The 27,655-nt window shown below is 45.1% G+C and overlaps 1 protein-coding gene across 3 annotated transcripts in view; it reads left to right on the forward strand.

The window, feature by feature from the left end:
- Positions 1 to 1,581: 1,581 nt before the first annotated feature.
- The window catches only part of MED14 (mediator complex subunit 14), a 70,779-nt gene continuing 44,705 nt past the window's right edge, over positions 1,582 to 27,655 (forward strand). For 2 of the 3 annotated variants that reach the window (XM_056131310.1, XM_056131311.1), the window contains exons 1-10: positions 1,584 to 2,117; positions 7,988 to 8,014; positions 10,440 to 10,545; positions 13,899 to 14,072; positions 14,674 to 14,803; positions 15,926 to 16,054; positions 16,786 to 16,893; positions 17,766 to 17,898; positions 19,835 to 19,985; positions 20,321 to 20,432. In XM_056131310.1, coding sequence (XP_055987285.1) covers positions 1,903 to 2,117; positions 7,988 to 8,014; positions 10,440 to 10,545; positions 13,899 to 14,072; positions 14,674 to 14,803; positions 15,926 to 16,054; positions 16,786 to 16,893; positions 17,766 to 17,898; positions 19,835 to 19,985; positions 20,321 to 20,432 — 1,285 coding nt within the window. In that variant the 5' untranslated portion in view covers positions 1,584 to 1,902. Of the gene's footprint in view, positions 2,118 to 7,987; positions 8,015 to 10,439; positions 10,546 to 13,898; positions 14,073 to 14,673; positions 14,804 to 15,925; positions 16,055 to 16,785; positions 16,894 to 17,765; positions 17,899 to 19,834; positions 19,986 to 20,320; positions 20,433 to 27,655 lie in introns of all 3 variants that reach the window. The other variant, XM_056131312.1, reaches the window with a different exon arrangement.

The raw sequence follows: 27,655 nt of genomic DNA on the forward strand, positions 1-27,655 counted from the left end.
TTCTTGGGCAAAGAACCAGCAGCGGCCGGAGCACTGTAGGGTGTGGCTTCCTCCCCCAGGCCCCGCCAAAATATGAAAGCAGGCCAGAGAGTACCGAGGGTAAAGTGCTCACTTACCGCACAGCTAACTGGGATTCAGGTTCCCGCACCACGTACAATTCCCCCGAGCCCGTCAGAAATAATTTACTAAGTGCAGAGCCAGAAATAAGCCCCGAGCATCGCCGAGTGTAGCCAGCAAACACAACCCCGCTCCCCATAAAGGGGGGGGGGGGCGCGGGGAGAGAGACAAGAATAAGCACTTTAACCTAAGTGTTAAGATCTGAATCTGCAAAAAAAAATTTTTTTGTGAAGGGTTGGAGCCATGAACACTTTTCAGCAGATGATTTTTACCTCAGCAGCACACTAGAACCTACGACTCATTTTTTTTTTTAAATCCTGAAGCCCAGCTCTCACATCAGGTCACTCAAAGTCAAATCGATCGGAGCGGCATAAGCACTCACAGGCTTAAGTGTCAGCTTTAAAGCCTCCCCGCACCCCAACTGCAACGTGCAGCCAGCCGACGATCGCCATTTAAGAAAAGCAGGAAACCAAACACTAAACGTGGATTTTATTTTTGAATTTTTGGTTCTTGGGCCACACCCGGCGATTGTTCAGGGATAACCCATGACTGTGCATTCGGAAATCACTCCTGGCAGTGCTCGGGGGACCGTTTGGCATATTGGGGACCGAACCCGGGTCCGCCACGTGCAAAAGCATAAAGCCAGCGCTCCACCCGCTGGACTACCTCGCCTTGTCTTGCCCTGCTATCTCGCCAGCCCCCTAACTGTGGCTTTTAAAGGAGAAACTTGGCGGCAGAACAGACAATATGGTCTGAAGGTCCTTGGAGGGCAGGCTGGCTGCTGCAAGAACAGACAAGAAGAGAGAGCTAGAGGCTGTTCCTCCTGCCACCAAAGTGCTGGGATCTTAAGGGGCAGAAAGGAGTTCAGTATATAGCCAACCGTACTAAATTGAAATCACTCTGCCAGCACCTCTGCTCCTACTCCCGACCGTCTTTCCTCTCGTTTCTTCCCCACAGTTAAAGAGGAGAAAGAAAGAAAAAGCCAACAATGACGGAAACGTTCCCTATCCCACGAAAAGCGCATGGGCAGAGCGAGGGCGGTGCCAAGTGCTGAGAAGTCACCAATGCGCAGCCGCCACCGCCTTTTAGCCATTCAAGAGCCCGACCCGCGAGCAGCTGCCGGAGAGGTGGTCCGAGCCGCACTCGCAGCCCTCTGGGGAACTCAGCAAGCAGCTCCCGGGCAAACTGGAGCCTTTAAATCCTCCGCCGGCCCGCGAGCGCAGGGGCGGGGCCACTACGGATGCCAGCCCACGCCCCGCCCTTACGCCCGTTTCCGGCCGCGCGCGGCTCGGTCGCGCGCCCTCAGTTTCCGCTCTTTTCCCCCAAGTTCCCCACCCGTCCCGCCTCCCTCCCACGCGCCCCCATGCGCTCCGGCGTGGGACAGCGGGGAGAAAAGGCACCGGTTGGCATAGGACGTCCCCTTACGAGTTCCCCTTCCGTTCTGTTTAACGACTTCCGTTCAGGGCTACCAACATGGAGGCTGGACCCGCCTGGCCAAGTGGCCAGTGACCGGCGGCGGAGGCGCAGCTTCTCTGAGGCGACCGCCCAGCTCCCCGCCCTCCTCGCTCCTTCCCCGCCCCTTGCTCGCGTCCCCGCGGCCCGCGGGCTCGTCCCTTCATGGGGGCGGGCCTCCGCGGCGGGCGCAAGGCTTCCTGTTCTGGGCCGGCCCAGCGCTAGGCGGCGGCGGTGTCTCAGTCCGCGCCCGCTCCGGCGCGGTGACCGAGCGCTCCGGAGGACCGAGGGCCGCACCGGGTGCCGCTGCACCAGACCTGGCTCTGCGCCGCCATGGCCCCAGTGCAGCTGGAGAACCACCAGCTGGTCCCGCCGGGAGGCGGCGGTGGCGGCGGCGGTGGCTCCGCATCAGCCCCGGCGCCACCACCCGCTGGAGCCGCGGTGGCGGCGGCGGCGGCGGCGGCGGCCAGCCCCGGTTACCGGCTGAGCACTCTGATCGAATTTCTGCTGCACCGGGCCTACTCGGAGCTCATGGTTCTGACCGACCTGTAAGTGCCGCGAAACCCATGCCCACTCCCCGGCTTCCTTTCCCGCCTAAGCGGCGGGGACGTGTGCGCCTCCCTTCTCTCCCCAGGGCTGCTGTTTTCTCCTCTCGGCTCAACTGCCTTGTCTGGCGTTTCGCAACTAATGGGGCTTAGCGAAGGTGGAGACGCTCTGCCTTTGGGGGGTCTTTCTGGAAGTGAAGCTGCCGAGACTTAATTATGCATGGGTTTAGATTTTCCCGGAAAAAAGAAAACCCCATCTGTAGGGTTTCTGCCCGAGTTGCCAAACAGAAACCCCACTGCTTTCTTGATTGGAAGCTCTTTAGCTCAGAAAGCCCCGAAGTGTGTTTCGGAAGATCTAGTATTCGAACTTAAAAGAGAAAATTAAAACAAAACCAAAAGTCGGGTTCTACAGTCTCCCGACGGTGCGTGAATGCAGTTTGCTTGTAACTGCTCCTAAGTTTGAACTTACGGGCCGTATTTGATGGAAAAGAAGGCGAATTTTTGAATCTCAGAGTGGTGGTTTGAAATGTTTGAGCGTTTGAAGTCTTCACGCAGTTACTATAAGTTCAAAGTTTTGCGACTGTGTTACTGACCAGCTGTTATTTGTTTCTTGGAGTCCGAAGAGACTTTGTAAATCACCAAGTTACCCATGAAATGCCTTGGGACATGATTAGCGTGTTAATCCCTTTAGAATATGGTTAGAATACACCCCCGATTTGCGGGGTGGGGGCGGGGGAGGGCGCGGCGGGGGGGGGGGGCGGCGCTGTAAACTTTGGAGGGCACCTTGACTATTTTGTTTGAACGTTTTCAAATGTAGAAACGAGGAATTCATTTTTCTCTTACTAGACTCCAGATCAGTGTTTTCAATTTGGAGTACAAGTACATGAGTATGTAACTTTAAGCTGTAAAGTGTCACCGAAATTTGTTACTAGACACTCAGAATATTTGCAGATGGCTAAAGGAATTACGATAAGTTCCACTTCTGTAAAACAGTCTCAGTTCTGGTAAAATGTACTTTATGAAAGAGGACAAAAGGAAGCTACCCCTGTCTAACGAAAAACTTCCATAGCTGTCATGATTTTTGTAGGCGTTACTGTAATATACTTCTGTGCCATTTGCTGTTGGATTTCATAATAGCCCAGTGTAGATCCCCAAGAAATTTCATGTACGTGGTGCCACCTGTTCTATGTGAAAAAATTTTTGGAATTTAGCTATGGAAACAATTTGAAACTGCTGCTATGAGTGGTTGTATAATTTGTGTAATTTGGTTTGCCATAGGGGTTTTGTAAGAAGTTCCTTGAATTATATTGTGGTGTTTGTACTATTTTTTGGGACTCAGTTATGAAAAGAGAAACTATTTTATTACTACAGAGTTTGAATTTCACACCCTTTATGAGATGGTAGTTCCCAGACTTAAATCTCCAGTACAGAACTCTCAGCTGAATTTCACGTTCTGTCCAGATGCTTCCATTTAAACACCCATTGGGTCTTAAAATGTCCTGAAGCAAACTCCTGATTCTCCTCCATCACCCTGACCTTTTTCTCTCTCCACTAAATAGAGCTCCAGCCTTCCTCTTGCCACTTGGGCCCCTCTGTCTTCCAGTCCCACACCCTAGCCAGCCTCGTCACCTCTTATTTCCGAATCTGCCCCTCTTTAACCTTGCTTTCTGGTGGTACCCATTCACCCTGGTTACTGCAGCACTTGTCCAACTGGTATCTCTGCTGCAGCCCTTGCTTCGCTGCAGTTTTTTCTCCATAAAAGAGCCAGGATGCTCATTTTAAAACTTCCTTCCTCACAGCCCTTCAGGGTTCCCCGTCTCACTTCGAGTAAAAGGTTGTAATAGTCACCTATATGGGTGACCATAAAATTTATGGTCCAAATTAGGATACTTTTGAGATGAAAGGTGGTGTTAATAGTAATAATGTTGGGCCACAGGTATAAATAGGGACTATTTTGGGCAAAACCAGAACATATGGCCAGTCGTCTTACCCATAGTCTGGGCTGTCTCTTATCCCCTGCTTTTTGTTTGGTTTGGTTTTGGGTTTTGGAGCCACACCCGGCCTGTGTTCCCGGGCTACTCCTAATGCCGCGTTCCTTTGCTCCTGGCAATGCTCACGCAGTGCCTGGGATCAAACTCAGGCCTCTGCATGGAATTTGTGCACATTAGTCTGTCACTGGCTCCTTGGCTCCCTGCCTTCTCTCTGAAGCTTAGTTTCCTGATATTCTCCTCCTTTATTTCAGTAGTGCCAGGCATACTCCTACCCTAGAACATTTGCTTTTCCCCCAGATTTCCTTTAGGTCTTTGGTTACATAAAACTGATCAGAAAGCCTTTCTCTGATCACCCCATAAGTCATTTGTGCCTACATTCTATCCTTCTATCCTTTGCGGTTGCCTTTGTTGCTTTTTTTTTCTTCCGGTTTTTGCAACACTGTCACCACCAGACATGATTACTTTCTTTCTCTTTTCTCTCTGCCTCACCCACCACCGCCACTAGAAGCTCAGCTCGGTGAGGACAGGGATTTTTGTTTGCCACTTTCCCTGGGGCCTAGAATAAATGCCTGGCATGCAGAAAGGGCTTAAATCCTTACTTATTTAACTCATAAATGAATGGATTTCTAAAATTGTGCAGACCATGGAAGACTTAATGGGAAAATTCACTGTTGTTCTTCATAGTTATATAAAAGGCTTCTCTTTTGATTGTCATAACCAAAACTAGTTTATCTGGGGAACATTGTACATTTTTCCTTGTGGAAATCATCAGAATTAATGTAAATCCAGTATTCTGAGTACTCTTTTTCTGTTGGGGGGGGGGCGCATTTGGTGGTGCTCAGGGCTTACTCCTGGCTTGGTGCTCAGGGATCACTCCTGGCAGGGCTGGGGGGACCCTCTGCAGTGCCAAGGATCCAACCCTGTCAGCTGCATGCAGGACGAGCACCCTACCTGCTATGCTAATTCTCTGGCCCTGGGTACTCATAGAGAGTCTTATTTCTGCTACGTTTGATGTTTTTCTGTGAACTATTGAAGGGTAAAAAGGGTATCTTTAACAATTTGATTTGTTTGGGCTTTAGATTTCCGGTGCTTTATACTTCTGCTCATCAACTTCCTCCTCTCCCTCACATCTAACATCCACATTCTTTTGGGCTTTGCCAGCAGCTCACCAGAGTCCATGGGCCATTCCTGGCATTTCTGCCCCTGCTGTATGGGCCTGAGGGTTCAGAGTGCTTCAGTGCTCAGGCCTGGTGGTGCTGGGGGCCATACCCAGAAGTGCTATAGTCAGGACCATGCCATATGGTGCCAGGGATTAAACTCAGGGCCTTGCATATACAAGGGATATACTCCACCCTTTTATCTTCTCGGTGCTTTGACTTAAAACAAAAGTTAGGGGCCAGGGAAGCACCCAGTAGTGCTCTGGGGATACTCACAGCACTCCTCAGGAATTATGTGGAGCCGAGGATTGAACCTGGGGCTCCTGCCTGCAGAACATGCATTCCCGGGGCTAGAGAGATAGTATAGAAGTTAAGATGCTTGTATTATATGCACCTGACCTGGGTTCAATCCCTAGCACCCCATATGGTCCCCCAGCACCGCCAGGAGTGATCTTTGAGCACAGAGTTCGGAGTAAGCCCTGAGCACAGCTGATTATAGTCTAAGAAACCAGAAAGAACAAAAAACAAAACAACCCAGAACTTGCACGCCAATCATTTGAACCATATCCGTAGCTCCTGCCTTGACTTTTTAGGAACTGTGGTTCTGCTTTTTTTGATTTTTAAACTTCTTCGAATTAAAATAAGAAAATGCCAGGATCTCACAGTTATATAAAGTTGTTTTATTGTGCTTTGGTGACTTAATTCTTTCTTGTTCGGTTCTTGAATTTTAGTGCTCTTACCCCAAATACCAGCTTTGTTGTTAACGAAGGCATTTTAAATCGATTTATAGCGATTGAAAAGGGGGTGGATTTGCTGGCAGCAAAGTCTATCCTTTGTCCCTGAAATGGCACCCCTCCTACATGAGATGCTTTTTTTTTTTTTAAGTATTTCTTGGGCTGGTGGCAAGAGCTGGAACAATGATTCTTTCTGCCTGAAAAGTCTCTGCCCTGGTGTTTTTTCTCTCTTTTGTACACACAAAACCTTGGCGTTCCTTCTCTCCCTCTCTTGACGGCATTGTGGCTATTCATGGAGTGTTCTCAGGAACTTTTGCTTGTAGAGGAACTTAGCAGTATCTGCTGTTACTTGCAGTCCTTTGGAATAAGGCCTTGATTTCTGCTTCATTCTCTGATTGTCCTTTCAGCTCGTAGCTAATTTATTTTAGCACTCAGATCTTTAGCTTCTACCCACTGCCTAGCCTAAGAATTGCCACAAGCAAGCCCCTTATTTTAAGTTTCCCCTCCTTGTACCTTGAATTCGTGGAAGTTTTTCTCCTGTGCCATAAGGATGGGAGAAGAGGATCTAAGTTCAGTGTTTATTGTTCAAAAGTTATTAGCTCTAGGGGAGGCTTTAGGGTTGGTTGTTCAGGCAATTGAATCTTGCAAGGTTTTGTTTTGTTTCGTGGTGCTGGGGGTTAAACCCAGGGAGTCACACATGCAAGGTGGTCCCTTTACTACTGAGCCTTATTTCCAATCCCATTAAGAGTTTTTTGCTTGCTTTCTGGGGCCACACCTGGCAGTGATCAGGGATCACTCTTGTCAGGGCTCAGGGGACCACATGCTGTGCCAGGGACTGAACCCATGTTGGCCACTTCCAAGGCAAGCACCCTACTCTCTGTACTATCACTCCAACCTCAATAAGAGTTTTTTTAAGTGGTATATTTTACGAGGGAAACTGGTGACATTGGTTGCTAGCTGAAGAACTGGCTAAAGAGAAATCAGGACCTCACTTGAATTGTTTAAAAGTAGTAGAAATCATTTACATCTGGATGCCATGCAACAGCGCAATTCCTGTACAACCCTAAGCTGACACTGGCCCTTTTGTGTGCTTAGCATCCATTTTCCCCACTAACAAAAAGGGCTGGTGTTGTGTGCTTGGAGACTGGCAACTAAATAGTCCATGCATCTGTGACAGTTCTGCTCTCCCCAGAGTGTTTGCTGATTGTGATACGGGAGTGCTCATTTAAGACTGGGGTTTTTTATATGTTTGAGATTCAGGCAAACGCTTTTGACTAATTTTATTTGCTTATTTATGGTGCGGATATTGAACCCAGGGTCTCAGTGCTGCCCCCACCCCCACCCCATTGCATCCTTTGCTGTTGATCTTCTTTCTTGTTGCAGTGACAGGGGGTCACGTACTATGCCTGGCTGTGGTGCTTGAACATCTTTGCTTGTGATATCCGCACAAACCTGGCTGCAGTGGGCTGCTGACTGCCCGTTGTTGTGGCCCCAGGGGGGCCCTGGCAGCACAGTCACTGGGACTTCACCTGGAACACGTGGGTGGCACCAGTGATCAAACCCTCAGCCTCCTGCTTGCAAGGCAGATGCTTTACCACTGAGTTGTCTCCGCCCCTCCTCCCTCTCTCCTTTTGAAGCGTTTTATTTCATTTTTGGCTTTTCGGCCACACCTGGGGGTGCTTGGGGATTGAACCTGGGCCTCCAGCAGGCAAAACTACGCACATTAGCCTTTTGAGCTATCTCCCTGGCTCTTATGAAGCATTTTAAATGGTGAGAAACGTTCCTTTGTTTTTCCTTTACAGCCATATTGCTGGAAACCCATAAAAGTAAAAATGAATAGGCAGCTGCGTAAGCCTTGTCATAGGTATTTATCCAGTTTTACTGAAACATTAAATGTACTTAATACAGTCAAAATACAGAGCATTTGTCATTTTGATGAAGGTATGTGTATTTTTAGTCAACTTCTTTCTTTTTTCCCCCTTCCCGTTTAGCCTACCAAGGAAATCTGATGTGGAAAGGTGAGTATGAAAAACATTTAATATCAATATTGCTATATCTGTGTGTGGAGGTAATAGTGTGTGTATGTCTATGTGTGTGTGTGTGTGTGTGTGTGAGAGAGAGAGAGAGAGAGAGAGAGAGAGAGAGACATACAATACATACATATGGACATGGGGTGGTAGGGCTGTGGATTGGAAAGCTAGGATCAGAGAGCATAAGAATCCCCCTCTGCATATTTGGGGAACCCTGGAAAATATAATTTTCTCATTCTCAGTAATACTTAATGTGAGATGAGCTCTGATCCTTGGATGTTCCAAAAACCTTTATTGGCCAGGTCAGCTCTTCATGGAAGAAGCTACAGAGCAGACTGGCTTTAGAAAATGGGCTACTAATTTGTCGCTTGGTGTAACAGTAAGAGTGCTATTGGATATCTTGGAGAATTGACATTTGCCTACTGCTGTTGCTGTTTTGTACTGGAGAGCACTTTGATTCAGTTGGAGTTTGGGATGTAAGATGCCACTATCCATAGGTCAAAGGAAGAAGGCTTCAAAGAACTGATATGCAAATTTAAGTTGTGGCTCTAGTATAGGCTACTTGTCTATATCTTGTCTTCTTGGTGGATGTGTTTTACACCAAGCCGCTACTCAGGAGAATTTTAGCACTTGTTAGTGACTACATTTCACCTCCATTGCCCTGAAGAGGAAGGAACAATTGAGGCATACCTGTGTCATGGAGTGCCTGGTCAGTTTTGTTTTAAGAAGGGGCATGAAAGCCAGGATTTGTTCTGGCGTCTCAGCTTGGAGGCAGATTGGGCTTTGGCAAAGCAACACATGCTGCCATCTCTCTCGGGTCCATGTGGTGTCAGAGCCATGTAAAAATAGATTCCAAAGGGGGATATTGTCTTCCTAGTAGAGGTGCTCATCTGGGAAACCAAATTAATAATCGACAAATGTATTTACTGGGGAGAGGAGCAAAGGCCTAGCATCTTCTATTATCACATTATAGGACTAGGACTTTTAGACCCAAAGAAGTGGTTGCCACATCTTACTGTACATTTTACATTTCTGCTGTGTCCCAGTCTTCTCTCTGATATTCTGCTTGTTTTATTTCTTAAGATCCTTCATAGACACTTATCTATCCTGCTTCATATCCTTTCTGCTTTCAATAATTGTATTGCTGGCTGATACTTACAAAAGCCTTTCAGGTTATTTGTGAGCGGTGTGTGTGCTTTCAGTTGCAACTAGACTTTGTCGTCTTCAGTCAGGATTATATTTCAGCAGAAGCTTTTGGTGCATTGCATCATGGTGTTGCTATGGACGAGATGTGGAGATAATGGGTGGAAATTGTTGGACACTGAAGAACAGCTCCAAGATTTATAGGTCAGAGTCCATTTGGAGGAAGGCTGGTGTCCTGCTGGGTCCCATCATTAGTCCTGGCTTATTGAATTTTTTTCCCAGTATCATATGGTAAACCATTAAAAGGATGATGATCGGTTTTGTAGCTGATGTGAAGTTGACAGGTCTAGCTAACACATGGCTTGGCAACCAGGCTCTTAGTAAAGGTTTTAGAGCTTTATGTGATGATAAAAATATTGCTGAGTTTGGGGAGAAAAAACATTCGGGCATAGTGTGAAAATAGATATGGACAGACCTTCTGGCTTTTATTTTTAGTATTCAGCATCCTTTAACTTTGCTTGTTTAATTTAATATCGGAGCTTGTCATTGAAAGTTTGGTAAGGAATTGCATAATATTCAGTGGTTCAGCTTTTTAAATCATGCTCTTCCCGGATGCATGATTGCAGTCCTTTTGCTGAAGGAACATGGCTTCAAGCTTTGGTTAAGATTTCAGCTCCTTTCCCTTACCAAAACATTACTAATTCATAACTTGACATTTTAACTATGAAATTCATCATTTAAAATTCCTATTTTGGTCTCCTCTGTGACCCAGTTAATTTCTGCCATATATCCTTGAATCTAGTAATTTTAGTAAACAGTTTTTATTACAATTAAGCATGTTTTTTGTTTGGTTGGGATTTTTTTTGGTGGGAGGACTCACACCTTCAGTGCTCAGGGATTACTCCTCTCTGCATTCAGGGATCACTCCTGGTGGGTCTTGAAAGACCCTATGGGATTTCCATGGGTAGAATGTATGCGAGACAAGCACTCTACCTGCTGTATCAGTGCTCAGGCCTCACAATTAAACAGTTTTGGAATGTGATTTATTGCTAGGACATTCTATTGTTACTCAGAGGTGAAAACAAAACATACAGGTAGTGTACAAAATGAGACAATATCCATATTTAGATAAATACTTTAGGTGGTTTATTTTATGTTTGTAAACAGATTGTGATATTTTAGCTCAAATAAGATAAGTTTTGAAGTACTCTTGTAAATATGTTGGTTTATTAAGAATTGTTGGCTCATTAAGAATTATTTCTGTTTCTAGGAAAATAGAGATAGTGCAGTTTGCTAGCCGGACACGTCAACTCTTTGTTCGATTATTAGCTTTAGTAAAATGGGCCAATAATGCTGGCAAAGTGGAAAAATGTGCGGTGAGTTAAACCTTTTTTTTTTAATGTATGAAATAACTTACACTAGACATAGTTTCTAATTTTTGCTTTAACTTATCTGCTGGTTTGTTTTGGGAAGCATTTTAATTGTGTGAGTAATCTTCTATGTGTGTGTATGTTTTAGGGCCACACCTGGCTGTGCTCAGGCCTTATTTCTGGCTCTGTGCTCAAGGATCACTCCTGGTGGGCTCCGGGGACCTTATGTGGTGCTAAGGATCGAATCTGGTCGGCTTTGTGCAAGTGGTTAGCTTGTGTATGGTTCCTTAGAAGTGTACTTTCCCTTTAAAGTGTATGAGTCAATGGCTTTTAGTATTTCAGATATGTTTTCCCATCACCACAGCCAATTGTAGAGCATTTTTATCAACTCAACAAGAAAAATCTGTACCTTTTAGTGACATCCCTGAAATCTCCTGGCCTTTGTCCTAAGCAGCCTTTTATCTCCGAGGTTTGCTTGTTCTCAACATTTTATGCGATTGGAATCATAACCTGTGATCTTCGGGTCTGGCTTCTATCACTCTGCGTGTCCTTTGCCAAAGGTTATCCATGTTGTAACATGTATTGGCATGCAGCTCCGTCTTACAGTTGAAAATTGTACGAATAGAATACGTTTTGTGTATGCATTTATCAGTTAATGGGCATTTAAGTTGCTTTTAGTTTGGGGCTATTATGAATAATGTTGCTTTAAATAACTCCCCTCTGGCCCCCGCCCCCTCTCTGTTGATGTTTCAGTGAAGGGAGTGCACACTGGCCGTGTTGCTCACGCCTTCAGTTTATTCAAGTTTCTGTGTAGGCATGTTTTTATGTTTTCATTCGTGAGTATATACTTAGGAGTGGACTGACTGGAAATCAGCTCTAAGTTTAATCATTTAAGGACATGCCAGACTGTTTTCCAGTATGCCTGCATCATTTTACTTTCCTGCTAGCAACACGGGGGAGGAGGGGCGGGAAGCCTCTCCGTCTCTGTGGACATTTGTTCTCAGACATTCTGATTCTAGCCATCCTATGAAGTGCTCTGTCATTGTGGTTTTTGATTTGCATTTCCTTGCTGACTAATGTTCAATATCTTTTCATGTACTTCTGGCCATTTGTGTATCTAAAGTAGTGCTCAGCTAAATGTTATTTTTTATTTTGTTATTTGGTCTTGGGCCACACCTGGTGATGCTCAGGGCTTACTCCTGGCTCTGCACTGAGGCATCACTCCTGGGGGGACCTCAGGGGACCATAAGGGGTGCCAGGGATCGAACTCAGGTCGACCATGAGCAAGGCAAGCATCCTACCTGCTTTATGATCGCTCTGGCCTCTACAAAGAATTATTACTGACCATGTTAAAGCTGTTTTGTGCACACTTAAAACCCATGATGATTATTAACGATCTACCTTGATTCATTAATAAGTAACCCAGAACTGAATTTTACCTTTATGAGATTTTGAAGTCAGGGGAATATAGCTGATGCTAGGGTATTTTGGGTCAAGAAAGGCTGTTTAGAGAGTCTCCTTACCCATGTTTAAGGTAGAGTAATGTGCACTGGAAAACCCACTAGGGTTGACTGATGCATGTTTTCCTGGAGGAGGTCAATGGGAGTTTTTGTCTTGGTTTTGGTCTAATAATCATTTTTACAGAGTCCTGAGTGAAGAGAGACTTGGATTGATCTAAATCTGAGGTTTAAAAAAAAAATCTGAGAAAACCGGCCTCTTGAAAGGTTTTTCTTTTTCTTTTGCTTGTTGGGCCACACCCGGCGATGCACAGGGGTTACTCCTGGCTCATGCACTCAGGAATTACTCCTGGCAGTGCTCGGGGAACCATATGGGATGCTGGGAACCGAACCTGGGTTGGCTGTGTGCAAGGCAAATGCCCTACCCACTGTGCTATCACTCCAGCCCCTTGAAAGGGTTTTAATGTGTCAAAATCAGATTGTAGTTCTGTGGTTCAGTATGGGAGAGGGCTTGATAGAGATTCATATACAAAAGATTCAAGTCTTTTGTTGATGTCCAGCTTGCAGTATGTCAGTGATATACAGCTACTAATAAGTTAGCTTGGTGACATTGGAAGAAATCCATTTTACTAATCATAGAAAGCGGCCCTGGAGCTGGAGCTATTGGAGCAACACTACAGAAGGTAGGCGCTTGCCTTGCACATGGCCGACCCAGGTTCCATCCCCAGCATCCCATTCCATCCCTAAACACCTCCAGGAGTAATTCCTGAGTGTAGATTCAGGAGTAAGCACTGAGCACCATCGGGTGTGCCCAAAAACAAAAACAAGCATACAAATGAAAAAAGAAAGTAGCATTTTTACTGGGCTGTCTCAGTCTAAGAGCTAAAAGAAATGTTTTTGATTCTAACATTTAAAGATGCTTTAAAGATGATATCAAGCTTTTTTAGATCAGCTGCTCTTTTTGTTGACAGCCTTTCTTTGAATAATTGTCTTAACCTAAGCCTTACTTTTCCTCATCTCTATGGTGATAGAAACTATCTGGCTAGTTCCAAGAGTTGCGGAAATGAGGTCAAAAATCGAGCGTGGGAATAACAAAATGTAGCGAATGTGTACTCAATATGGGCACATTCTGGATATTGTGTTTCAAGTTAGCGACTGATAAGTGGAGCATTTCTAGGCAGTGGAACAGGATGGTGAGTCAGGAATTGGGTGATGTGAAAATGAAGTGGGATTTTTAGGTTGGGGGATAATAGGGCCTAGAGTGCATGCTTTGCACACAGGAGGCCCAGCTTTGCTCCCTGGCACTGTGTATGGTCCCCAGAGCACCACAGATTGTGCCCTGCCCCCAAACAAAACCCAGACAATGATGATAATAATAGAGCGAGGGTAGTTGTTTAAGGACTTGGAGATTTTTATTGCTCTTGAATAGAACCAGAACCAGAAGAAAAAGTGTCAAGGAAGCAGTTGTCAGTTGCATGGTGATACTTTTATGAAATGCATTGGGTAGAGAAGTCGATGGGAAGGAAGGATTATGTTGGAGGACCTAAGTAGATCTCAGAATGAACAAAGCTTATTGACTGTTTTAAGTGTTCTAGGCCATCTTCTAAGGGGTTTATGTGCATCAACATTTAGTCCTCTAAAAACTGAGGCATAGAGTTTAACTTGGTCAAACAAGGCTAGTTGAGCTGCATGCTAATGCAGTCTGGGTCCAGGAGTCCCGGCTTTTAACTTCTTCTTTACTAATTAGCTTTTCTCAGAGTCTGTGTGAGTCAAAATCCTTTTATTCCATGTTTTTCCTTACTCCAGATGTTAAGGATGGAGAAGCAAATTACATAACCTTTTAAAGTGGTAGAAAATTCGTGTTTGTAATGTCATTTAATCCGTTTGCCCTTTGCTTTAAAGATGATATCAAGCTTTTTAGATCAGCAAGCCATCCTGTTTGTGGACACTGCCGATCGCCTGGCCTCGTTAGCTAGAGATGCCCTGGTCCATGCTCGCTTGCCCAGTTTTGCCATCCCATATGCTATTGATGTACTGACTACTGGGTCCTATCCACGACTGCCCACCTGTATTAGGGTAAGTGTGTTCAATCCCTGTCCCCACCCTTTAACAGTTGAAGGCTTTGGTAATTGGATTCTACTGTCATTAAGTAGCCCAATGGGAAACTGCACTGTATTTTTTTAAGCGAAGATTTTTGTGGAGTTGATGTTTCTTCTCTGTAACTCAAATGGGATTTTTGAGATGAATGTAAGTCAGAATGTGACTAATTGGTAGATCAGTCCCCTTCTTTTTGGGAAAAGTGGACAGACATGCACATATAACTTGGTTCTGAAAAGACTGTATGCAGTTGGTTGTTTTGAAGTGTGTGTGTGTGTATTGTTCTGGTAGTTGTTAACTTGATGCTGTTGGATTTTATACTTTCAAGTGGGAGAAGACTTTGGTGACATTAAGTTGGTTTTATAAATAGAGCGTACAGATCATGTTGCATTACTGTCTTAGTTGGGTGACTGATGCGTTCTAATGCATAGTAGTAATGGTCAGTATTACTGGCTGTACACTGAAGAAATGAGTGGGGTGTGTCCCTTGTGTGAAGTAAGAGAATCCTGTGTTAAGAAAGGCACAGATAAAAATAATGCCACATTGACATTATCTAAAAATAACTTACACTATTTTGTAGGATAAAATTATTCCTCCAGATCCAATTACCAAATTTGAGAAACAAGCCACACTTCACCAACTGAACCAGATTCTTAGACATCGACTGGTAACTACAGATCTTCCTCCTCAGCTGGCAAATCTTACAGTTGGTATGTACCTAAAATTGTTTTTGTTGTTGTTTTAAAGAGAATTGACATGTGGGGTTGGAGTGATAGCATAGCGGGTATGGCATTAGCCTTGTACCTGGCCAGCCCGGGTTCAATTCCTAGCATCCCATATGGTCCCCTGAGCACCGCCAGGAGTAATTCCTGAGTGCATGAGCCAGGAGTAATCCCTGTGCATCTCTGGGTGTGAACCAAAAAGCAAAAAAAAAAAAAAAAAGAATTGACTTGTGTGGTCTGGGGATGTAGCTTAGCAGTAGGAGCACTTGCCTTGCATGTGTGGACCCTTGGCTTCTATTCATAGCATTACAAGAAGAAGAATTGACTTGTTAGAATAGTATCTTGCTTAGTGTTTGGTTTGGGGACCACACTCAGTGGTGCTTGAGGGCTACTCTTGGCAGTGTTCAGGGAACCATGTAGTACCTGGCCCCTTCGATAGCTCAAAGTATGTGTTCAGCCCTTTGAAATGTTCCCCTGCCCCTTTGGTTTCTTAATAACCTGGAAACTGGTTGCTACTTACATAGGAATGACTATACTGAAAGCAATTTGTTTAAAATTTCTTTTTTTTTTTTAATTTGTATTAGTGAGACACCATGAGGTACAGTTGTAGACTTACAAATTTTTGTGCTTGGGTTTCAATTATACAATGATCGAGTACCCATCCCTCCACCAGTGCCCATTTCCCACCACCACGGATCCCAGTATCCCTCCCACCCCCCATCCCCTCCATCCCACCCTACCTCTGTGGCAGGGCATTCCCTTTTGTTCTCTCTCGCCTTTTGGGTGTTGTGGTTTGCAAAAGAGGCAATGAGTGGCAATCATGCTTGGTCTACAGTCTACTTTTAGCAGGCTTCTCCCATCCTGGGAGAATCCTCCCAACACCCTTTATTTGGTGCTCCATCTGAGCTCCCTTTTCCCCTAGCATGTATGGCTGGCCTCCAAGCCATGGAGCAAAATTCCTGGTACCAATCTTGGCCATTCTTGGGTGTTAGTCTCCTATTTTGTTACTTTATGTTCCCCAGATGAATTTCTTATAAGCATGGCTGAAAGTTATCAGGAAGCTGATTGCTTTTTCTCAAAGTAGATGACTCATTCTTCTTTTTCTAAAAGCAAATGGCCGGGTGAAGTTTCGAGTTGAAGGAGAGTTTGAAGCCACTTTGACCGTGATGGGAGATGACCCTGATGTTCCATGGCGTCTCCTCAAGCTAGAAATTCTGGTGGAGGATAAGGAAACAGGAGGTAAATCATAACCACTGATTTTAAGTTGCAAGGACAGTCATCCCTTGCTCTCCACTGGAGATTTGGTTCCAGGACCCCCAGTGATGCCAAGTTCTGCAAGTGTTCAAGACCCTAGTGTCTAAATGTAACCCACTTACATCTTCTAGTATGCTTTAAACCGTCTCTGGATTGCCTTTAATGTGAATGTAAGGTATTAGTTGTTGTGTTGCATTGTTTAGGTTGGCACAAGTGAAAATTGCAGAAGGGAGTGACCATGGCATGCAACCAGGGGTCAACTTTTAGGAATGGAGGGGTGGGGGAACTAAAGGTAGGAAAAAAGGTCAGAAGGAGGCCATGGCGGAAAACTCTGGTTTGGGGTGTAATGACTGTAAGAAGTTTGTACATACTTACTACAGGTGCAGTTACAGTCAGTAGTTGAATCCGGATGTGAAATGCACAGATAAGAATTAGCTAAAGGATTAATTCGCATGTTTGTTGTTATTGTAATACTGCAGCATTCTTGCAGGTTAATTCATGTGTTTTAATTTGTTCTGAATTTGAAGCAAATCTTTGATAGTTATAACTACCTCTTAACCATAGATGTTGCCTTGATCCTCAAAGTAATACTCTCTAGTTTCCATAGATCATCTCAATTTTTTAAAATAATTCATTGTCAGTATGCTCTTAGGTAGTAATGTGACAGTTTGTGTACTTAACTGATTAACCACTTCTTTTTCTCCTGCCAATGGAAGATGGACGAGCACTAGTTCATAGTATGCAAATCAACTTTATCCATCAACTGGTGCAGTCTAGACTTTTTGCTGATGAGAAACCTCTTCAGGACATGTACAATTGCCTCCGTATCCTTCTGAAACTTGAGCATTGTATTTGTAAGAAGTTTGTATCTCCCTTTCCCTGCCATATGTTCTTTTGCTTTCCCCTTCTCCTTTCGGTTGGAAATGGGCTTTGCTATCCACTGGTAATACATGTTGGTATAATAAACTTAAGGGTGGTGTTGTGTTTTTTTTTTTCTTTTTTTGCTTTTTGGGTCACACCCATCGCTGCTCAGGGGTTACTCCTGGCTCTGCACTCAGGAATCACTCCTGGCAGTGCTTGGGCAACCATATGGGATGCCGGGGATTGAACTCGGGTTTGCCGCGTGCAGTGCAAATGCCCTACCCACTGTACTATTGTAACCAGCCTATACACTTAAGTTTTAAACTTACTGTTGACATTGGAGGTAGAAACAAAAAGTGATAGAGGGGCTGGAGTGATAATATAACATGTGGGCAGGGCATTTGCTGTGACATGTGGCCAACCTGGATTCGATCCCTGGTACTCCATATGGTACCCCAAACCTGCCAGGAATGATCCCTGAGCACAGAGCAGGAGTAACCCCTGAGCACTGCTGGTATGGCCCAAGAGACCCCCCCCCCAAAAAAAAAAACATGAATTAGAGCAAGTACTATTGTGTGTACCCAGTTTCTAAGCTTGACAAATTAAGGGACAACCTGGATTTTGTTTCTAATGGTTCAAGATGAAGTAGAAAACTTTTTGCTAAAATTTGCCACCCATTTAAACCCTTTTCAGAGTGTCACTGGAGAAATTGAATTCCAGGCATTTCCCTCACTTGCCAGCTTTTGGGGGAATAGAGCTTTCGTTAAAATGGAGTTTGAATGATTTTACTGACTGTTGTGGTAATCCCTTAGAGTCACTTAACAATATCCATCAGATTCATTCTGCTTATCACTTCAGTTAGAAGTGCTGCATTCCCAAACCCTGTTGTTAATCCGAGAGCGGTGGGGAGACCTGGTGCAGGTGGAAAGGTATCATGCTGGAAAGTGCCTCACGCTCTCAGTTTGGAAGTAAGTACAGTTCCTTCTGTGGGTTTGTGCTCTGACTCAAATGCTCCACCGTTTCCCCCCCCACCTCCTTGTTTTACTCTAGAGCAATAGCCATCTGTCTAGTGATATGATTTTGCATGGTTAGGTCCTATAGTATCATAAAAGCCACATAAGATGTCCATAATTGGGGCTGGAGGGATAGCAGAGCATTTAGGGCCTTGCACACGGCCGACCTGGGTTTTTTTCCACCTGGCTTTTATCCCTAGTCTATAATACCTCCACCGGGGGCAGCCAGTGAGAGGCCTGATGGCTCTTCCCCTAGCCACCTGTGTTCAGGTGGGTCCTGTGGGCCCCAGGCTGATCCCCAAGCCGGCCCCAGTCTCTCTGAGCTCCCCATTCTAGTCTCCCACTGCTCCTTATTCCTGTCTCCTCCTGTCTCTCCCGTTCATCTCTTCGCACTCCATCTTGCAGCTTGGGCTCTCACTGCACGTGCCTGCTCCTGTATTCTACATTCTTCTCCCTCTGTCCCCCTTGCTAGTCTCTCTGCACTCCATCTCGCAGCCCTGCCTCTCTCATCTCTCCCACTCTCTCCCTCTCTCCAGGTCTCTTGTCTATCCAACTCCCCAGCATTCTTGGCTGACACTGCATCCAGTCTGGTAGCAAAATCAACATAAGAAAGCCCTTCCTGAATGCCACTCTCAAGGGTGGAAACACCACCTGGGGTATTCTAAAGCTCTTCCTGACTGCCCAAGGGCAAAATACCTCTTAAGGTGTTTTTCTCTTTTCTTCAGTCAGATAACTCTGTCAACATCTTAATACTAGTTATTTTTGTATGGACACAGTAAGAGATACATTGAGGCTTGTAGGGCAGCTCTCCTGGAATATCTTGCCACAGACTCAGACTACAGTGCTCAGGGTCTAGCAGGGTCTGAATCTAGCTATTACTTTTTGGATCATGACAGCATTTGTCCTTGACCAAGCTCTTATAGTTAAGTATTAATGGTGCTTTGGCCAGGCCCATTTCAATGCCAAGGTAGCACATATCTTACCACTTTCCCTGGTTCCATCCAGTCCCTCATCGGGATCCTGCTTTTGGGGGCAATAGGAAGTAAGGGCAGCTGAGCTGAGGTCAAGAGAACAGATGCCCAGGAGGAAAATATCACTGAGAGCCAATGAACTCCCACGCTACAAAAGCATAGCATTTACCATCTTCTTGTGTCCATACAAAAGGACATTGCTCTGAACTAACTATGCAAAGGACTAAAGGAGAAGAGAAAAATAATATTTACAAATTAATAGAGTACAAAAAAAGAAGTTACAAATAAACACAGAGGAATGGGAGCACTGTGATGGAAGCAACCCAATAAACCTAAACCACCTGAGGCTATGCAGGAAGGACAAAACAGTGTTATTCTACACCCTAGCATCCCCTATGGTCCCCCAAGCACCGCCAGGAGTAATTCCTGAGTGCATGAACCAGGAGTAACCCCTGTGCATCGCTGGGTGTGGCCCAAAAAGCAAAAAAAAAAAAGCCCATAATCGACTCCTTTCTTAGAACATGACGTGTTTTAAATATGTAGACATTGATCTGTTTGTACTATGACTTATTCTTTTGTTCTGATTTGGGGCCATACCTGGTAGTGCCCAGGAGCTCTTTCTGGCTCTGTGCTCAAGACTGGTGTTGCGGGATTAAGGTGGCATGTGGTGCCAGGGATTGAACCTGAGTCACGAGCATGACCCTTCAAGCTGTCTGCCAAACCCTGTATAAATGTTCAAAATGCAGTAAATTTAATATTGTGTCGGATCACAGAATAGCTATCTTACCAATATTAATTTAGTCTCTGCACAGTGTTCCATGTTCCTGATTCTGTTCAAGGTACACAGTAGACTTTTTTTTAATTAAAAAAGTTGACAGGTCATGTTAATAAAAAATTTAATAGTTCTCTTTTCTTTTTAGTCAACAAGTTCTTGGAAGAAAAATAGGACCAGCATCTGTTCATAAAGTTACAATTAAAATCGATGAGACCGATGTTTCCAAGCCTTTACAAATTTTTCATGATCCTCCTCTGCCAAGTTCTGATTCTAAATTAGTAGAAAGAGCCATGAAGGTAAAAGATTTCCAAAGATTTCCATCTGACGGTATAATTTTTAACGTGTTCTTTCAAATTTTGTCATTCAGATCAAATCACCATTTTTCACAGTTCTGGTATTTGACCAGTATGATGGCTGATAGAGATATCTCGATCTGTGTTTGCCAGAATATTAATTGTGATCTTTAAGCTACTAATATCTTATGTGCTCATTTAATTAACTTTATATTTGTTTTTTATTGGTTTATACTAAGTGTAATTCTAAAAGGAAATATCTTGAAGCACAATAATTTACTCTGACTTGTGAGTAAAAATGTTTAAATTGCACATACCATCTGTTCTTCTCTGTGCAGATTGATCACTTATCGATAGAGAAACTCCTGATTGACAGCGTACATGCGAGAGCCCATCAGAAGCTCCAGGAACTTAAAACCATTCTCAAAGGCTTCAATGCCAACGAGAACTGTAGGTTCTTTTAAATAGCATTTCTGTCTCTTTAAATAAGTATCCACTTTTTTAATGGGTGGTGGGGGGCATCCTTTCTTAATATGATTCCCCCCTTTCCCCCCGCTATGCCAGTTTTATCGTAGAGGTTGGGCATTTCTGCAATTGATCTTATGAGCTACCGTTTTTGTCTTGCTTTATTGCTGATTTCCCCCTGACTTAGCTTGGCTTTATTTGTTGTTTTTATTTTATTTTTTTTAGATGCTGTGATTTCCAAAGTTAGTAAGTTTCTGGCATTCAGTGTTCTAGCTCCAAACCCATTAGCAGTGTCAGCTTATGACCCAATCCTTCCCTCACATCCTCCCCCCCCCCCCTTAGCAAACACATTTTTTAAAAAATCTTTTTTTTTCTTTCTTTTTTCCTTTTTGGGTCACACCCAGTGATGCACAGGCTCATGTGCTCAGGAATTATTCCTGGCGGTGCTCAGGGGACCATATGGGATGCTGGGAATTGAACCCGGGTCGGCCGCGTGCAAGGCAAATGCCTTACCTGCTGTGCTATCGCTCTAGGCCCCCCCAAAATCTTTTTTTACTATAGTTTGGGTTATATGCTTACACTAGTGTTGATTTCTATGGTTTTGATGTTCATAACTACCTCTACACCACCAAAGTGTCCAACCTTGTCCAGTGCCCTTAGGTTATTTTAAGCCTGTCTACTCCTTCATACATCTCCCCCCCCCCCCATTTCTGTAATCCAGGGGGTTGGCTCTGTTTTGAAATGTGTGCATATTGACACTCCTTAATATTTTTTCCCCTATAGAATAGAAACGGAAGCTGCGTGAACATGAAAATTTAATTTTTCTTCAAAGAACAAGATAATTTGGCAAATACTTATAATTCAGTGAAGCAGAATTTATCCCTTTCGTGTATTTACTTTTATTTTAGGGGGCATACTGGCGGTGCTTGGGCCCAGCCATTCTCAGAGGACACACCTGGCAGTGTTTTAGGAGGAAGTCATGTGGTGCCAGGGACCAAATTCAGGCCTTATACATGCAAGGCATGTATCCTACCACCTGTGCCAAATTCCTACCCTATAATTGATCACCTAAAAAGCTTTTGAGGGGCTGGAGTAATGATTTAGTGGGTAAGGCACTTGCCTTACACACAGTCAAACTTGATTCAATCCTCAGCACCCTGTATGATCCTCTGAGCCCTGCCAGGAGTGGTCCCTGAATGCAGAGCCAGGAATAAGCTCTGAGCATTGATGGTCTGGCCCAAAAGCCAAATCCCCCCCTCAAAAAAAAAAGCTTTTGAGTTGTTAGGATATTAATAGGATACAAAATAAAGACTATTAGGACATACATGGTGAATACTTTTGCTAATTTAATTAGCTTGTAAGTATATTTGGAGGGTATTCAGTCATTTGGAAAGGAAATGCAGTGATTCTAGGAATAAAGTTTTGTAGTATCTTAATGTCTTAGTGTCTTATTTACTACTCCTGACACATTTATTTGGGACTGTGATTATCTGCTGCCCAAAGTCAACAGTCTTTTAATTAAGTGAAATGACGTGGGCAAAATGCCATATAGGTATGAAGCCTTAGTTGCACAAATACTACCTTTCATCATCACAGAGCCTAGCCCTGTCTGTTGTACTTCATAAAGCAGCTTCCAGCCTGAGGACGTGGCTCTGGTAGAACTCACGCCTCCTGTTTGTGAGTCCCTTGGTCTGAGCCCTGGCGCTGCTAAGAGAAGAAAAAGATAAAAGCAGCAACTTCTTAGGTACAGGCTGGTAACATTGAATTGAAGCCATTTTGAGTAAGATAAAATATTGCTGGAAAAAACCCACCACAGGAAGCCAGAAAAATTAATTGGTATTTAGAATACAGCATTTATTTAAGGAAAGAAAACAGATAGAGGTAACAAGGAGAGAGGATCTGATACAAGCCAAAGACTAAGGGGAAGGCAGCTTAATTTAAGAAAACAATGTAGTCATGGACAATATTAGTATTATTAAAACAATTATTTTTGGCTTGGGAGCTATAGCTGGCAGTGCTCAGGGCTTACTCCTTATAGCACCTTAACTGCTGTAGCACCATAGCACTGTCCCGTTGTTCATCGATTTGCTCAAGTGGGCACCAGTAATGTCTCCATTGTGAGACTTGTTACTGTGTTTGGCATATCGAATACGCCACGGGGAGCTTGCCAGGCTTTGCCGTGCGGGCAGGACACTCTGGGTAGCTTGCCAGGCTCTCCGAGAGGGACGGAAGAATCAACCCGGGTCAGCCGCGTGCAAGCAAACGCCGTACCTGCTGTGCTATTGCTTCAGCCCTTAACTGCTATACTAGAAATTAGGTGAATATAGTAGCTCTTGGATTGGCCTGGTCCATGAGCCCTGTTAGAGTTGAACAAGACTTACTGTGAAGATGAAATGGCATCAGTAGGGACCGGAGAGATAGTACAGAGGGTAGAACGATTGGCCTTGCATGTGACCAACCCAGGTTTGATTCCTGGCATCTCTTCATGGTCCCTTGAGCCTGTCAGGAGTGATCTTTGAGCACTGTGCCAGAGGTCAGCCCTTAAACACTGCTGGGTGTGTCCCTAAAGCAAACAAAAGAGATGTTTGAAATCAACCCTCTTTCAATGATGAAATCAACCCCTCCCTCTTTTAATTGCTCAAGTAAAGATGTCAAATAATGACCTGAGTGATTGGTAAGTACAGAAACTCTCATTAGGTTCCAAAAGCCTATAGGCATATCTCCATTTCTTTATTTAATGGTCACGGTCACAGTCCTCCCGTTGTTCATCGATTTGCTCGAGCGGGCTCAGTAACGTCTCCATTGGAGACTTTGTTGTTACTGTGTTTGGCATATCAAATACATCACAGGTAGCTTGCCAGGCTCTGCCATGCGGGCGAGATACTCTCGGTAGCTTGCCGGGCTCTCCGAGAGGGGCGGAGGAATCGAACTCGGGTCGGCCATGTTGGCTGCGTGCAAGGCAAACGCCCTACCGCTGTGCTATCGCTCCAGCCCCTTTATTTAATATCTTTATTAAATTATAATTCATATTCAGCCAGCCAGTTCAGTGATTTTCAGTAGTACTCTGCTATGAGACTCTTGATTTTTAGAACGTGAAAGAAACTTTGTACTAACAGTCAATATCCCGGGTTCAGTCTTCCCCACAACCTTTACCAACCTCCTGTCTACCCTCTCTCCCTCCCTCCTTCCATTCCTTCCTTCTCCCCACACACCCAGGGTACCCAGTGATAACTTCTGACTCTCTTGCCCTCTCCCCCTTCCCCTCCCACCTCTCTCCCTCAATCTCTTCCTCCCGTTCTCCCTCCTCCCCCCCCTCTGTCTCTTCTGCTTGTGGGCTACTCCTGGCTGGTGGGTGTTAGGAGCACCTCCCAGTGCTGGGTATTGAGCGCCTGGCCCCTTCGCAGGCTACGCATGCACTCTAGCCATTTGAGCCGTCTCCTATTTTCTCTGTACATTGTACCGATTCTGAGTGCTTTAGAAAACCGAAGCTATATAATGTGTGTGTTTGCATATTGTTTTTAGCATGTTGTTTTGCGTAACGCTTTTTATGTTTGTCCATGTTACAGCATGTCTTGACACTTTGTGGTTTTGGTTTGGGGGTCGTACCAGTAGTACTCCTGGCTCAGTGCTAGGGGCTGGCTCTGGGATGTGCTTTAGTGCTGGTGCTGGTGCTGGGGATCCGACCTGCGCTCCCCAAATGCAGACAATGCCCTCGGCCTAACGGTCACTCTCTCCAGCTCCGATACTTCATTTCATTTGTCAGCTAATCCATTGTATGGATTGTATACCACATTTTAGTCATCTACTCAAGATTGCTTTTATTACTGGTTAGGATTTTCTTGGTTTTGGGGGTTTTTTAGCTTTGGGTTTTTTTCCCCCCCTTACCATGAATAATGCTGTTCTGAACATTCTCATACAGGTTTCCATGTGGGCACATGGTTTCATGTTTCTTTTATCTCCGTATATGGAATGACTGGGTCCGTGGCAACCACATCTTTAGCATTTTGATGTGTTTGCCAATGCTTTAATCTCACCCATAGTGTGTAGGGTTTCTGTTCACTTCCTCACCAACTTGTGTTAGTTATTGTCTGTTTCTAGCCATTGTCATGGATATGAAGCGCCAGCTCAGTGTCTGTTTTGGTTTGCATTTCCCTAGTAAAATCATCAAGCATCTTTCCATGTCACTTCTTTGGAGGTCCTTTGCCCTTTTTGTAATTCAATCATTTGTCTTTGTTTTTGAGTTATAACACTTCTTCATATGTTTTAGTACAAGTCCACTGTCATACATTAATGATCTGTAAGAATTTCTTCTCATTCTATGAGTTGCCTTTTCACTTGTGTACAGTACAAAAGTTATATACATTTTCATCATGTTCAAGTTGCCCTTTTCTTGCCTTCACTTTTAATGTCATAGCTAAAAATTCATTTCCTTAACCCAAAGTCACAAACATGGGTGTCTTTGTTCAAGACTTATGTATAGTTTGAGCCCTTGCATTTAGATTACTTATTTTCTTTTTTGTTTTTGGGTCGCACTGACAGTGCTCAGGGGTAATTCCTGGCTCTAGGATCACTTCTGGTGGGGCTCGGGGGACCATACGGGGTACCAGGGATCAAACCCACATCGACCATGTGCAAGGCAGATGCCCTACCCTCTGTACCATTGCTCCGGCCTTGTTATTTTCTTTTCTTTTCTTGGCAGACAGCTTCTGAAATGAGAACACTATTGCCTCAGCTGTGCCTGTATCTTGTAGGAAGATACGCAGTTCTGCCAGTAACATTTGTTGAAAAGATGACTTTTCCCCAGTTTATGATTTTGCACCCTTGCTGAAATGCCTCTCTGTTTTTAATTTGTCAGCGTTTGGGCCCCCCCAGTGATGCTCAAGGGTTACTCCTGGCTCCGCATTCTGGGATCACTCCTGGTGGGGCTCAGGGGAGTGTATGGGATGCCGGGGATTGAACCTGGGTTGGCCAAATGCAAGGCAAGCGCCCTAGCCGCTGTACTATATCTATCTCTTGCCCTGTCCCTTTGTTTTGAAGTATGCTTGCAATCATAGTTTCTCTCTTCTTTCTTTTTAGGGGATTGCTGGTGGTTGAACCTTGGGCCTTCAGCATGTGAAGGCTGTGTTCTATCACTGAGCTGTACTCCTGGTCTCTTAAGTTTTCTCATTTCTAACTTTTTCAAAATATGAAAATGCTGCACATTCATTGGTTGGAATTGCAGGAAATAGGAGTTAAGTTTGCTAGACTGTCTCTGGTTCAGGTATTTGGTTGTTGGGGGTGGTGGTGGGGGCACACCAGGCTGTGCTCAGAGGGACCTTGTGCTCCAACAGCTTAAGCTGCACTGCCCGTCCTCTGGTTTACTTTAGTATCATCTGTCAATAAAGCTTAGTCAGCGAAGAACCCCAGCTTGCTTTGGGGATATTTCAATCGCCGTGAAAAATAGACTCCTGAGCATGTGTTTACATAGGAGTGGTTTGTATGCTGTCCATGGGAGATGCTGAGATTTCTCTTCAGCAGCATTTCCTAGCTATGGCTCTACCTGTGTCACCAGAAAGTGGGCTCACCTGCTTGCTTCGGATCAACTCATTCCCACGCTGGGTCCTGATGGCATCTATAACTGATCTTGGCGCGAGCTCTCCTGGATGGCTAACTGCAGTGGAGCCGAACTTGGGGGGGGGGTGCGGTTTGAAGAAGGTGCTCCGGAGCCTGTTCTTTTGGAGAAGACAACACACCTGCGTGTGGGGTGGGTTTCCTCCATCCTGCTTCACTGAGAACTGGAAATGAGGGCTGCTGTTGGGAAGCATCTGCTGACACCCCATGCTAGAGAGGATGCTTCCACTTCTTTTTTCATTTCTTTTACTCTTTATTCTTTTTCGGACCACATCCTGCTGTGCTCAAGGCTTACTCCTGGCAATGCTTGGGAAACTCATGGGGAGTGCTGGGAATTTAACCCAGGTCGGCTGGATGCAAGACAAGCACTGTACCCAATGGACTCTTACTTTCACTTTTTCTCTTCATGTGCGTGCATGTATATTCTTCATGAAGTCTTACTTGATGGCTTTTGTGATAGAAAAGCCTGCTTCAGAGGCCTCCACCCATCTTGGATTCAATCACTGGCACCATGTAAGGTCCCCCAAGCACTGCCAGAAGCGAGCCCTGCTCATGGCTGGGTATGGACCCAAAACAAACTGAAATAAGCGGGCTTCAGACACATCTGGTTATCGAAGCAGGGACAATTGCTTCTTCTTGGAATCCCTTCCTGGCCTCATCACTGCGAACTAGCTAGCTTAGCTCCCAACTCCTCACTGGAATAGCACAAGGAAATGAAGAGCTCAGAGAATGGAGGTTTTCACAGGAGGACAAGGGCAGCATTTCTCAGTTGGGGGCAACATGACCCCTTGTGAGCCCTCAGGATATTCCACTGGCACCAGGTTAGGGGGGCCACCTATAAGACGGGAGCCACAGGAGGAAAGCAAGGTTGGGAGGGGGCCCCAGTCAGAAAAGGGTTGAGCAGGGTCGGGCTAGGGGCATTGCACCACCACTGTTTGGAGCCAGCCAGGTGAGTTCTTTCTTCTCCTTCCCCAGTCTGGAGCCGCACACAGGTAAAACAGCTGAGAGCCCTGCCACTGAGCTCAGCCTCTGCCCCGTGTGAGTGGTGTTCTTGAGGGTGGGTGGTGGGGATGGAAGCGGTTAAGGGGACTAGAGGCAGAACTCTGTTGAGAAATTCGCAGGAGGTAGTGCAGGGCGCCAGTAGGAACTTGACATTTGTCCTGCTTTCGCGCAGCTTGTTGGACTCTGGACAGCCAGGACACCCTCCCTTGGGCTTGACTGTGCCAGCCCCAGGAGCAGGGTGGTGCGGTCAGTTGGGAAAATTGTGACCTACACAGTCATTCCTATTTGGGCTTTAGTTGCTCCTCCAATGTCACATCACCCAGCTGACTATTGACTTTTCATCGGGACCTCAGTAAATGGAGGGCTGGAGAGCGAGTTCAGCAGGCTGAGCTGGGCTCTGCGGGGCAGGAGGGAGCCTGGCTTCAATCCCCAGGACCACCTGGCTGAGCAACGCTTCCCTCTCCCCCAGCACAGAGCCAGGAGTAAGTCACACTCACGGGGTGCGACCCCAAGGCCCAAATCAAACCCATTGAGAAATAAGAGAAGAGGTAAAATGTATATTGCTACCGCAGGAGAACATAACGTAGAGGTTTGTC

The sequence above is a fragment of the Sorex fumeus genome, unplaced genomic scaffold (genome assembly GCF_029834395.1).
Source record: "Sorex fumeus unplaced genomic scaffold, SorFum_2.1 ptg000086l, whole genome shotgun sequence".
Lineage (NCBI taxonomy): Eukaryota > Metazoa > Chordata > Mammalia > Eulipotyphla > Soricidae > Sorex > Sorex fumeus.